This window comes from Pecten maximus, chromosome 2 (assembly GCF_902652985.1).
Source record: "Pecten maximus chromosome 2, xPecMax1.1, whole genome shotgun sequence".
Lineage (NCBI taxonomy): Eukaryota > Metazoa > Mollusca > Bivalvia > Pectinida > Pectinidae > Pecten > Pecten maximus.
The window spans coordinates 48354754-48369848 of record NC_047016.1 but is presented as its reverse complement, the minus strand read 5'-3'; the positions used below and the strand labels follow the sequence as shown (position 1 = coordinate 48369848).

The following is a 15095-nucleotide window of genomic DNA, read 5'->3' as shown; positions in this document are numbered from 1 at the left end:
CTTCCCCTAGGGGGAGGGTGTCTGCATGTTTTGTTGTTTTTTTTTGGGGGGGGGGGGGGGGGGGGGGGGGTGGTCAGCCCCACCAGTTGTACATGTACAATTTTGAATTCCCAACGCCCAGGGTTGCTTCTTGTCAAATAAGGTTAAATTCCAGACATTGGTTAAGAAGTCATTTGAAGAAACTGTTGACATATGGACAAACGACAGAAATCCACAGTATAGCATAACCTCACCTTGGTCCTTCAGATCAAGTAGCTAACATGTATGGTTTTGAACAACATCATCATTTCTTCATTTTTTAATCTTTCACAGCTTATTTTTGAAGCTACTGTATTCAACAAAATCTATGGCAAATACAATGTACAGCAATTATAAGGAGTCTGATTTAGAATGATGGAAACACAGATGAAGTGACAATCTGAACTAACGAGGAAATAACTACCTACTGTAAAACAAGACGCAAGACACAGGATTATGAGTAGTTTGTACTTTATTATTCACAAATTTAAACAAGTATCTACTACAAGGTAAACATATATAATCCTGCCAACCCCTATATAATACACGCAGTACATAGAACTAAGACTGTACACGAGGGGGTCAACTTTCGCAGGTCGACAATTATACAGGTCCGCCATTACAGGAGGGCAAAATGTGACGCGAAAAGTGCTATGTACGGCATGTTTGATAAAAACAAAATTAACAGGAACAAAAAGTAAAAATAGCTCATAATGCCAACTGTGCAAGGCCCTGTTATCATATTTCACATGATCAAATAACAGGTTGGTTTAGAATCACAAATCTCTCCCAAACAAGTGAAGCCATCTCTATCAGGATGAAATCCCAGCATGTACTAAAATCAAACTGAATTTTCTATAAGACCCCACAAATTTAGAGAACAGCCATTTTACACCGAGAAACATGTTGTCACATAAGGACCTATACATCATGATAAATACCCGTTTTAAAGTAATTCCTCTTTACAATTTCTTATTGACCAATATCTCAAGAAGAAAACAAATACAATAGGATGAATTCAACACCAATTGTGAAGGGGAAATATATAAAAATTACATTAAAACAATTCCTTTCAAAGGACTGCAAACCTGATATCATTATTATGTTTCCATTTGTTCAAATGATACATTTTTTTTTTTTAAATTGAACGGGTGAACATTATTTCATTTAAAGTGACCATATCTTTTTATCTTAAAAAAAATAACATTGTTAAAAATACAATAGTAAAATTAATAACTCACATTCAATGTGCGTATTCTAAAAGAATTATGAAACTCCAGAACTAACCCCCTCCCCTTCATTCACCAGTCAATGACCAAGTCCCAGAAATTTCTCCCCATCAGCGACCTAGTCGACAACCCAGAATTTCTCCCTCATTTCACTAGTCAAAGATGACTTAGTTGACATCCCTTTCTAGTTTCCTGTATATGGCAAACCATGTTTCAACTTATTTCTATTTTACTAAAATTCATTTCTGTTAAAATCAACAACTTGATATCTACTGGCCTGCAGCTTCCTGACGTAAATGTAAGATACATTAGAACAGTAATAAAACACAACACACAGGAAGGGGAACATGTTTTTGCCCCCAGTTACAGCAGTGTTAAGTGTGGAGAGGTCATATTGTCACAAAAGAAATATCTACGTACACGAGGTATAATCGGACATTTATTTACATAACGCTTCCAATATAAATTACCAACTTTCTGAATTTCTTTGGTCTTCAATAATTGGTGCACAGATCAAAGAAACAGGTTTGCTTCAATATGAGAAATATTTAACTAAATAAGCACGAATCTGTTGCCATGACAATGCCTTTTTTGTATCAAAAATATAATCTCCATCATGTTCCAAGGTCATTCTCATGGCAGCAAAAGCGATATTTAATAACAAGGTTTCACGGAACAGAATGAACTGAACAGTAACTATTTAGACAAAGAAGGACCCATTCCTTAATTATTTATAACTCAATGTTAACTTTTGATTGTCTTTCTTTTTATACACAGAAAATTAAAACCAAATTTAAACTTAAAGAGAAATGATAAAAGTAGGATTTTCTTTCTTGTTAAAAAAAATTTTTAAAAAAATTTGCAGTAAAAAAAAATTAAAAAAAAGAATTTTGCAGTAAAATGACAATATTAAGTATCAAGATATTCCAACTTTTGAATTCATATCTAAAACAATTTAAAAATGTTATTTTTCAATTGTATTTGTATAATATTGAAAATATGTTTTTAATGATTATAATGTATACTTGTCACCGGGTTGACTGTCACAATATCGGTCTGCATTGTGAGTAAGGCTCTACAGGTTAATATAATAAACATGTATATGCTGAAAACCAACCATTACCCACTTAACTGTGGTGCAAATGAAAAGCACTTTATTTTGTTAAAAAAAATAGAACATACATCAATTAAAAATGATTATTTAAGAAATCAGTACCGTAATGGTGGTTAAAATCAACTAGACAGAACTAGTTTATCAACACAATAAGGAACTCGTCTAAGTATGGGGGTCATGAGTGACAATACTAGTGGCAGTACATGTTTTATAACAAGACATGGTTGGCTACAAGAACCTGATAAATAGTACAATAGCATGTGAGAATGAAAACAGGATAATTATGATCTTCATGGACATTTACTTTTGATTAAAATGAAATCAACCGCCATCCTCCCACAATTAACATACAGTCAAATACTGAATTTCTGATTACATTTTAAACAAGATATCTTAAACAGTCACAAAATCATGATCAAAGCTTTTGTAAAAGGACTCCTCTTGAAATGTATATAACACAAGTCCTTCCCACCTTAACACTTATTTGCTGCAGAAATACAGAATATGACACGGCACAATGTATGATCTAAAGAGGACAAGGACCTACACATTCAATGTCCTCAAGTTATAAGCAATGGGCATCACATGATTTTGCTCAGTCATAAAGCTGCTCAGTTTGTGCAAGATCTCGACGTCAAGCCTACAACAGCGTATCTACAAAACCATATCCATACCCGAACAACACGGTCATTCCTTTTAGATTTGGATTTCATCAAGGAATGCATGTCTGAAACAAAACAATTGAAGGTTCATTTCCTCTCCATAAAGTTTTGAACTTAATTTCAGTATCCACAGCCGATCAAACTCCTTAGCTTAAATCAATGTCACAGCCAATCAAAGTCCTTGGCTTTAATCAATGACAAAACCAATCAAAAACGTTGGCTTTAAGCTATGCCACAGCCGTTCTTAACCTTGACTTCAATCAACGGCACTCCTTGACTTTAAGTTATGTCACAGCCAATCAAAAAGATTGGCTTTAATCGATCTAAACAAAAGGTAGTGCTGCCCTTGCTGCTGTGATAGGTTTTGTGTGGCCACAAAAGGAGAAATTAACTGCCGTGATTTTATTGTACATTTGATGTACATAAGGCCACATTAATATGCTTAGTTGAGTAATTTGAAATTATACATTTAAAATTCTAAACCTGAGATTTAATATCAATTAACAAATCACTAAAACAAAAACATCTGTGAATTCAAATTAATTGAAACGTTTTACAGGTACTAGTATGCTATTTTGTTATCAGTCATGAAATTAAAATAATAATTTATACACTTTATCACACAAAGTACAGCTAGGTTTTCTCGGTTTTTAAATCAGTTTCAGTTGGGTCTGCTCAAAGTGGGATCAGAAAAGAATAGATAAGTTATCATATAGTTCTTTGTACAAAGCCTATACAAATGTTCTAACTAATTTTGAAAAAAAATAAAATAAAATAAAATAAAAAGTCGATTACACTTTCACTCATTTGAATTCCTTCATGTATGTACACCTACCATCCTATGGTGAAAAGAACTTTTCTGATGCTCCAGAAGTACCGAAAGTCTATAATTTAGAAGAGTATGTAGAGGTAGTGAGGTTTTTGCTGAAACCGAATGACACATCAATTTAAAGTGAAGTTATGTTCCATGGATGGTTCATTCATGTCCCCGTTTTTTTTTTCTTGCCAAAAGGTGGAATTCGAAGGGGACATCACCCTTGAGTAAAATTATGAAGCTGTGGTTGAGAAGTGTTGGAGGCTGGTATGATATTCCTGAGATACAAGCTGAGCAATTATCTGTTTATAACAGTTGATAACTTTACAATCATATTACACTAATGCTGATGCTGTATGATATTCCACAGAAATTGCCCACATAAAAAAACTAAGGACAGTATAGACGAACGACCAATTTCACAAATTTTCTTGTCTGGCTCAATGTTGTTACACCAATATCAATAATCAATTTTCTCTTTAATTTAAAACCTTCCTCTATATACAAAGTAACAATTTTCATCTTTGGGCTTGTTCTTAAAACACAGCTCACAGTAATTTTTAAATATATCATAAGGGACCATAGATTTGGAGCTTATGCCTGTGGTTACCAGTACAGCTAAATCAAAGTGTTGAAATAAGCCTATCACCAATTTTGGGAACACATTTTATAAACATTTACAGAAAACATTATGCAAAAGCGATGAAAATCTTCAGGGAAAGTTAAAATGAAAAGCTTCTTTTAAGTTGTATATAAGCATTTGTTTGTATCTAATGGTTATTTGTTATCTGCATATTCCCTTCATTTTGTGTTGCTTTCTATTAAAACAACTTAAGACATATCTACAATGGTGCTTTTTTTCTCCTTTTAGTGCACGTTATTGCCTTAAACTAAAGTTGTAAAGAATTTTTTACTAAACTTCTGAAAAGATTTCACAACAGTGATAATTCACAGGCAGAATTTCTTTATATTCAACATTTCCAGAGATTCATAAAGCTATTTTTTTTTCTTCGTAATTCAATGAATATTTATTTCTATGTTGTAGATTTTAGATTACTAGTCTGAAAATCAAATTGTCTTATAAGCTCTACAATGTACAAGGCCGTTTCAAAAAAGAGATATAAGTAAAATGTATCATACCAGCATCTGTGTTACAGTGAAAACTCAGAAATTAGTTTTTGCTTTTTACTTTAGTATGGAAAACTCAAAAATTAGTTTTTGCTTTTTACTTTAGTATGGTTAAGTTAAGATTACTTGATGTTGGTAATTTATATATGACAATCATAGCAAGGCGACCTACAGTCACAATCTCGTTTCATTCTGCAAGACGTATATGCTATGATCCATCGGTGTGTAAAGTTTTAAGGGGAGGTAACTGTGTGATAATTCAAAACACTGAACACAGCTCTAAACAAAGTACGACATAATTTACACCATCATTTGACTTCAACTGCATAAATATAAGTTTTTTTTAACAGTGATATAATGAAAATTCATACAATAATGTTATTCAGATTAGATAATGAATCCCTTTTTCATAGCATTGTATCAAGACAATAATAAAGTAGTAACAAACACATAATACCATCTCCAGTACATATTTGTGTCATTTTTCTTTTGTCAATTCTACGCAAAAAATTAAATTGTGATACATGTAGCCCCAGTTTGACAAACAATGTTAAAGGATATTCCTAAATTGAAGGATGTTCTTTGTTAAAACTTAACATTTTGCTTGATAAGATTTTCATTTTCAATTTTGCATTTTGTTTGAAATAAGAACACATAACTATGTCTAGGATATAACCATCGATCGCAATTGTTATCGTTATAAACAGCGTGAGCTCTGTGACACAACTTAGTACAATAAACATCAAACAAGTACTAGCTATGCATTTTAGCCTCTCTTCTGTTACTATATACAATGCTGAAGAAATAAATTACGTTTTCATGAATAAACAAATATACAAGGGTCCCAAACATCCATCTGTAGACATCTATTCCCCAACAACGAAAAAACATCTTCACACATGAAACTCATATCGTTGTTGGAGATCTGTTGAAATGTCTAAAGCTGGAATAAGGGAAGAGGGTGATTTTCGTGTCTGGTTAAAGTCAGAAAAAAATACATGTAGTTACTTTAATATAAATGGCTTCAATACACATTAGAATTTGATTGTAGGTAAAAATGTACATGGGTGTTTTCAGATTTATCAGTACAATCTAGTTCACATGCTGGTTAATTATGTTTATTAATATGTTTATTTAACAATAGATTTTTCATTCTTTGCTTGGTCTTTTTTTGAAATTTTCCTTTCTGAAGTTAGGTTTCAGCTGTGTATGCACTCCAGGTACCTTAGTCTTATTCAACCAAGATTAGTATAATTACTCTCCCAAAGAAAATATTTAATAAAAAACTTTTCTTTTATCAATTTATATCTAATTCATGAAACTACAGTGTATCTGATTTACAAACATCTATATATTGTAAATCTGTTTCGAATTCATCACATGAGGTATATAATTATGCCATTTACACGAGGTATATTTAAAACTGAATAAGTTTCTGATTTTAACCAGACAGGAGAAATAAACAAAACCTGTACATATTAATTACATATTTTACATGTTTACACAACTAGATGCAGGTTGAGCTCCAAGAAAAGGATTTTATCATCTGACGATGTTCTACTAGTCACATTGGCGAGGTTGATGGGAGGAGGGGCAATCGAAAGAGAAATACACATTTTTTATATCATAGGTAGATGTATGAGGTATTCATGTCAAATATCAGTGATGATGATGATGATGATGATGATGATGATGATGATGATTACGATGATGACGATGATGACGATGATGATGATGATGACTACGACTATGATGAGCACTCATGATTCTGAAGTAAACAATGTAAAGTCATCTCCCCTTGTATTCTATCACAATATCATACCTGGGAGTCTTCACTTCCTCTATGCAGACCTACTTCGTACGAAAAGGACACAATCAATTACCAATGCTGCCATGAAAAAGTAGACAGCAGACTGTGTAAGAGTTACGTCCATAACAGACATCTTTTGGCAAAATTTGTAATACCTGACTTTCAAATGTCTAAATATGTTTAGTCTGCACTAGTTTAATTGAAATAAATGATATAACAGGACAATTCTCACACAATAGAGAGCCTAGATACATAGGTCTATGGGTGTCGAGGAAAACATGGATGATATACCAGAAACAAACACATATAACAAAACCCATGATTCAACTCGGCCACAAATACATATAACAGTACATCAACAGTAGAAACCTGTGTGTTCCAATACCCAGACACGTCTAGGAACGCTTGTTCAACAGGTTAAAAAACAATTGAACAATTGCTTAATGTTGAATCGGTGATTCTTAAACAATACTATGATCACGGTTGAATGATCCTGAACAACTTTGAAGTTCCATGTGTAGACAGGTTTGGTTCTTAATATGGCTGAAAGCACTTTTTACCTCTTAAATCAGGAGTGACTAACATAATTTTTCACCGAGGTGAAAACACTGGCCTGAATTCTACATCATGAAACTTCAAAATTTAACACGACAGACAATAAATGATTAATATGTAGATACTTGTGCTGAACGATTGTTTTTCACTTCCATCACAAAGAATATTACTCTTCAGAAATGCTTTTTTATCCAACAGTTATAATCCTCATGTCCCTTATGGCCCACCTGTCCGTAGATCAAGATTACCTGCTCTACCTTGTATCTGTGTCAGCCTTCTATATATCCGTCTCCTCTACGTATAACACGAGGCGTGATCCCAGTGTCATACACAGCTCCTGAGGTGGGATGTATTTCAGAATTTTCACAACGACTAAATCACAAAACTCTATATCTTATCAAAGCGTCTTTTCTCGCCATAGCATTATGATTTGAGAAGCTCTATATATATATGTATGTAATATTGTAGTGTCATTTTTCACTGCATACAACCCTCGATTTTGCCCTTCCCCATCCCCGGCACTGTCGATATAGCCCTTCCCAACCCCTTCCCATAAGACTTGCACTGCCATTCCCAAACCCTCCCCATTATATGTGTAATGTAATGTACTGCCCTTCCCACGGACTTGCACTGCGTCTCGCTGTCCCTCCAGCATTCAATCTCTGCTGTTACTTTTCCCTCCCCATTTTTTGGCCAAGTTTGAGCTACGATGAGATGGTGGATATCTGGTAGTGGGTTGTTTCCTGACTGAGTAGGTGGTTAGTTGAGTTAGATACGTTGAGTGTGCGGCCAATCTGTAGGAGGCGTTCATGGACACAATCAGCAGACACACGCGCCTCCGCGTCCTGATCCCAGCACTCCTCTATAGTTGGGATCAGAGCTTCCAACCCCTGTACGATAAAAATTGAACAGGTATACAATTTAAAGTACCTAAAAACTATATATTTCATTGTACAAATTTTTTTTACAGTTTAGAATAAAAGAAGAGTTTAAAATAATATCTCTTTAGTAAAATATTTATTGCAATTGACGAAGTCAGGTTTTAGAAAATTTTGCAACTGGATGGTTTATAGATAGAGGTGTGTTGTGATGGGAAAGAGAAACAATAGTTTTACATAGGTATGGCTAGAGCAGAATTCTATGCTGAAGGCTTACTTCTTACCTGTTAAACTTGTTTTCATTAATGTAATATATAAATAGCACAGTTCTTAAAATTTAGATTTTTGTTTAAGACCTACATTTATTAAGTTCTTACCAAATAGACACAACGAAGTCAATAACATAACACACAACTTCCTGATTATTAGACCTCAATATTACAACACAAGTTTTTCCAAAGGTTTCACCGATTCATTTATTTCAATACTATATACAGATATTGTACAGCTTAGCAAGGCAAGCCATAGTCGCACAAATGATATGAATGGTTTGGATGTGGTGGGTCAGGGTTGCCATGGCAAACTTACCACATGTCTCATCCAATGATCTTTAACGCTGGGACGAATTTTCTTCATCACCACCAACTCCTGCATATCTTCTAGGGTTGGATGTGAGCCTATCTCCTCCTCATATGGCAACTGGTAGTCTTCAACTGGACCATCTGACCCTGAACACCGTGACATGAGTTCCCACAGGACGAGGCCACATGCATACATGTCAATACGCAAGAAAGCATCTCTATTAAAACTGATTGCACCTTCCAAAACTTCTGGCGCCATGTAACGCCTTGTCCCAACCTGGTGTAAAATAAAGAAAGCTAAATGTAGTAAACAAAACTGTAATTTTGAAATACAAGTAGTATTCAGTAAATTTGAATTATTTAGTATTGTAAACATTTTAAATTTCAGTTATATTCTGCCCATGTACTTTCGGACAGATAATGTATTTCAATTGTCTGTAATATATATTTCTGTCAAAACCATACATACCAAGCCATGGGTCTCTCCTGGGCTTTTGCCTGGTTCAAACTTGATTGCCAGACCAAGGTCTGCAATACAGGTTGTCAAGTCATCCTTCAAGAGCACATTCTTGCTCTTGAAGTCCCGATGAGCTATAGATGGCTTTCCTTCTTGCCCACGAGCTGCTGGGATCTCGTCATGCAAATATGCCAGGCCATTGGTCATGGTTTCTGCAATCTTGCAGAGCTCACTCCAGGTGATGGTGTTGCCTTTGAGGTAGTCGGAGAGTGATCCGTACTCATGGAAGACCGAGATCAACCAGAGGTTCTCGTCACGCTTTTCTGCACCAATAAACGTGAGTAGATTTTCGTGCTTCATGTGAGGTAGCTTATATATCTCCTGTTCTGTCATCCAAGATGAGCGTTCCTTAAACGGCATGATTTTAACAGCAACACTTTGGTCGCTCATGATTCCTTTCCAAACAACACCAAAACGGCCATGTGCACGGACCTCTTCCAGTTGTACTGGCCGCAGAGGGTGTGGTGAGGGAGGCAGATCAAGCTCCGGGTCCCCAGTGGACAGTTGGTGATGCTGCATGTATCTACAGATAATACAAAATATGGTTATATTTTCTTGTCTTTCCCCTGTGAATATATACCGAATGTGTGAATATATACCAAACATCATGTGAATGAATTTAGGAATATTACTCAGGGCTTTTTCTCACTTGTTTGGGATGAGGCCTTTTTGTCTCATTTTGGGAAGAAAATTGATGAATTGGGAAAGATTTTTTCAAGAATAAACAGCCAATTTTGGGAATTTGCCTTAAACATGAAATAATTTCAATTGGGTATGGGGCCCCAAAAAAGCCCCATTACAACTGCAATCAGAAATTCAATGTCATGAACCTTTTGCAAGATGAACCTATGCCCGAAGTAAGAAGTCGTAAACCTCTTGCAAGATGAACCTATGCCCAAAGTAAGACGTTTAAGTGACAAGAAGAACAGAAGATCAGACTTTTTCTTTGATGTAGTCAAAACGTAAGTCAGAGCGACTGTACTTTTAGTAAATGACACATCGCCTGAACCCATGAACCAAGTATGAAGTACCAGAGTGTTCTACTTTTGTCACATGAAACACTGCCTCACCTAGGTGGACCAATTACCCAGGTATGATGTTTGTTTATTTGCTGGGTTTCTTGCCCCATGAACAGTCAGGGTCATTTTGAGGCAGGGTCCCCTTGTAGTAGTTGGTGACTAACTCACTGGATAACACACGTGAGGCTGCCACTTGCCATCCAATGCCATTAGGGTAGAGTGTCTTGTCCATGGACAAAACCACAAGAACAACTCTAATCTCAGTCTCTCAAGAAACACAAATAGACACAGGTAGGGAGCGTTGAACCACACATCTCAGGTCTTCACCTAGGATTATGTAACAGCCACACTAACCAACTGAGCTATTGCAGCCCCAAGGATGAAGTTTCAGCGACAAGTAGTTTAGGAGATAGAGTGTCGACAAACTTCTTCTTTGATGTAGGTCAAGGTCAAAATATAGGTCAGCGTCTCCTACTTCTTAAGAGTCTACATGATCTGGGCTCCTAGCTCTGTGAGACTTTTCAACCTTTTTAAAACATTTTTAAGAACAAAACTTCAAGAGCTGACCTCGGCATGCAATTGAAGAAAAAATTTATCAGCACATATTCTGTCTGTTTACCTGTTATCTTTGAAGTAGAATCTCCACATGAAAAAGACACCGATGATGATTATGACGAGCACGATGATAGGAACAATAGAGTAGAGTAGAGTTTTCAACAACTTGTCCTCTGGAGGATTTGTCTTGGTAGATGAGGTATCTGCAAAAAAACATATGCATAAAAAAGATTTGAACAGAACAACAAGTTCAGTGAAAAATTGCCTAATATTAATATTGCATCACAGTTGATTTTCTGTTGTAAAAAGTTAAGTTTGGAACACTGAACTCAATATCACAGTTTTGTTTACTGACAGATTATAGAGATTGTTTATTGTTTTTCCTCATTTTGTAGTCCAAAATATAGCTAACTCAGCTCAAAAATTGAATAAATAATGAGATGTGTCTTTTTTTGTAAAACATTTAAATACTTTGGTACTGTAAATATTAGCGTATAGTGCGCAATCACGTACAGTAAGCAGGTACGTTTTTGAGATTCATTTTCAAAAAAAAAAAAATATTTAAAAATAATTTTTTTTTTTTTCAATATTCAACTGCGTGGTAGCTGAATTCTACAGCATTAAATCATAACCCTGCTGTTGAAGGAAACGATCACAAATCTGAAATCACATTCATGCATCTGACCGACAAAGGCTTGTACTTACGTATAGTGCCAGTGGTTTTTTTCACCAGTCAATTTTTGAGAAAAAAAATGTGCACTATATGCAAATATTAAGGTACATTTGTCCTATTCGTGCACCAAGCTGATATAGGTCATTCTAAAATTTGGACATAAAATTAAATGACTTTTCAGTATCCAAATTTTGGTGCTGGGTGTAGACCTGGGAGGGTACAAGTGACTTACCTGTACCTGTGGTGCTGGGTATAGACCTGGGAGGGTACAAGTGACTTACCTGTACCTGTGGTGCTGGGTATAGACCTGGGAAGGTACAAGCGACTTACCTGTACCTGTGGTGCTGGGTGTAGACCTGGGAAGGTACAAGTGACTTACCTGTACCTGTGGTGCTGGGTGTAGACCTGGGAAGGTACAAGTGACTTACCTGTACCTGTGTCGCTGGGTATAGACTAGGGAGGGTACAAGTGACTTACCTGTACCTGTGTCGCTGGGTATAGACCTGGGAAGGTACAAGTGACTTACCTGTACCTGTGGTGCTGGGTGTAGATGTTGGAGGGTAGTTCATCGGTGTGATGTCCTGGTTACATAACGGCTTGTTACAGCAACAGAAGTTCACGCTTGTGATCTTTTGACTCTGGATACAGTTCTCCTGATCACACATGTCCCTGTCTGCCCAGCAGCCCTGTCTCATAATGTCTATGCCATTGGAGGTATTGTGCCATGCTGAGAAGCAGTGTGGCATTTCTGAGTCACATTCCTGAACTGTGTCACAGTGCTCTATACTACTGTTACACTGATCTTTATACACCACACAGCGTAACTTTGGCACTTCAGGGGTCTTTCCTTCAATAGTTGAACCAGCTGTCGGGAAAAAAAGTGAGTACCGTGACTGATATAGTAATACCTGGAACATTATCATGAATAGCTAGCAATGATAATCTTACATCAAACTGTAACCAAATTTAAGTCAGAAATATTTTGGCCATGAGCATTCACCTAAGCCAATAAAGTACAAAAATAACTCAAGTATAGACAAACATTCATTAATTTTCTAACTAAATACTAAAATGTCATCAATAATGACAACATAAACATATTAAGATTTTCAGCAAATCAAGGATGATATATGTAATGACTGCATTCAGGTGATCTGATAAGATCTCGTGTGACACAGAGTAATCCTCAAGATGAAAATAGTTTCCCGTGAGACTTTAACAATGTGATACACATCAAAGATATGACTGCGACATCATAATATGCCAGCACAGTATTTGATTTGTTCTCTTATTTCTTGGTGGCAGGCATGGGAACTTCTATTTTTAACTTCTCAATCAATTCTTGGATGTTCATCAAAAAAATAAATACCAACACATAGGTGAAGTCATTGGGTAAAGAAAATACTGAAAATCATATAATTCAAAATTACTCAGGAATAGATAATAACATTACACATGTTTGGGCACCATAAAACACTATAACTATTCGTCTTTTGACACCATTTTTAGGTATTCGCTGATAGCAGAAACATATATAACACAGATCAGTAACTCTCTATTTGCCCCTATAGTCTACGTGGTGGCCCCTGACCTTCCCACAATCCTTCGCGGTCACTTGTTCAGTCGTTACTTGGCGCCATATTGGAGAAAACTTGAAAACCAGACACTGGGTTTTTTGAAAATATGAAATGTTATGAATAATTATTTTTAGTTTTGAATATCTTTACTAAGTTAGTCTGTGGATAATGGGGAAACATTATTTTAGGTTACACGATTTTTAGAAAATTTCATTGCGATATGAAATGATGAACATTTTTATTTGATCCATTCAACAACATATTCAAAGTGTGCAACAAGACTATGATAGTTCCCGGATGATAAGTAACTTTATAGTGGCCTACATAAAACGATGTGCTTTTTGTGTGCGTTTAAAATTGACAATGTTTTGGTCTGATCATGACGTTATGACAAGATCCCATACATCGATACACACATGCGCAAAACCCGATTTACCTGTGCTCGTGTGTGTTTGATAGGGGACAAGGCGCTCTCAATAAGGGATACACTTGACTGGTTACGAATAAAGGGAGTCACTAGTTGTACGGGGAAATAGTGATGTTACTTATCTCCCTAATACATGTTTCCGCTAATAGAGGCGCTTGATAACAATTACTATTTATAGCCTGCACAGAATTGCAAAAAAACTTATATATTTATTCATATATTATTGAAAGGGATAGTATACTTATGGCTGTTGGTAAGACGGGATTTCAGGATTGGTGCCTGAACTAGTTCATTTGGGAGAGTATTTACTCCAATAATATTAGAGGTTTACACGACTGCAAACTTTTAACAGGCTGTCATGTAACCTCTAATTACCACCACACGTAAAACCTGTTGCTGTGACCTACCTAATTAAAGTCGTTTAAATGTTATCTTATATTTAAGAGGTGTCCATCAACAGTTTGTGCATAAATGGATTGATACTTCATCAACAAGTAAGCGTACACATATTTGTTAACATGAATTATCACTTTAGATGGTTTATGACACTTTTTTGTCGCGCCCCAGAATCAGGGCGCTGGCAGCTACAAGAAAAACATGCTGAGGGGATATATGAGGTCGCAATATCCACCAATGTAATCAGGTGGAATGACACCTCATACACGTATAGGAGTAGGAGAGTATTATACCCTACTATGTATACTCTCCTTGCAAAGGTATGCTATATGTTATCATGTTGGCATGGTCATGTCCTAGTGGAGACATGATAATAGCACACCAATCTTCTAAAATACTCACATCTTCATATCACATAGATGTTGGTATATGGGCACGTGCATACAATGCTACGTACCGGTGTCGATGACCACACGTTGTGTAAACAGTCATCAATCTCAGAAACAGGTCGGGTTATTTCACAAGATTTCTTCAGATAATCAGGATAATTGGAGTTTTTAGCACGCGAACAATCTGTTTAAACATATTATTAATTAAACAATGGAGATCTTTGAAACTTACCACTTGTTTGAAACGATAGTGCGAGACTAAAAACACAAAAGATCGGGCAGAGCCTCTGAAACAAGTTTTGTGAGTTCATGGTTCAGCTCGAGTATCGATTCCTTCTGCAACAAGAAAACAAATAAATATTCTTTCTTATTGCAGAATACGAGTCTCTAGATAATCGTTTGAAGTCATATTAAGGGATGTCTCCCTAATCTTCGTTGTTCAACACAAATTTTCAGTTTTTTTCTGCATGCAATGCCGAAAACTCTGTTTACTTTTATTCCAATATGGCCGACACCACTCCGAGTTGCCCGGATGTTGTTAATTTTTAGGTTGAAACTAAAATACAGAGGCGAATAGGATTTCCGGAAATGTTACCCCATTTGACCCTTGGTTTAGAAAAAATGCCGATAAACATGATCAACGTCAGAGATAAGAAAAATCCTATTAACAAGAACTTGAAATGCATTCATGGATACTTTAACGCATTACTGACATGTACAAATTCTATTGTGACTAACCCGAATAATTTGTAA

General features: G+C 35.8%; 1 protein-coding gene across 1 annotated transcript; it reads right to left on the bottom strand.

Moving 5' to 3' along the window:
• Positions 1–472: 472 nt before the first annotated feature.
• LOC117322330 (activin receptor type-2B-like) lies at positions 473–14860 on the bottom strand. The gene is made up of 6 exons (XM_033877191.1): positions 14575–14860; positions 12080–12418; positions 10945–11083; positions 9259–9829; positions 8797–9066; positions 473–8220 (listed from the first exon to the last, which is right to left on the bottom strand). Exons 1-6 carry the CDS (start codon positions 14651–14653, stop codon positions 8035–8037), a joined length of 1584 nt encoding a protein of 527 aa, XP_033733082.1. The 5' UTR covers positions 14654–14860; the 3' UTR covers positions 473–8034.
• Positions 14861–15095: the final 235 nt, after the last annotated feature.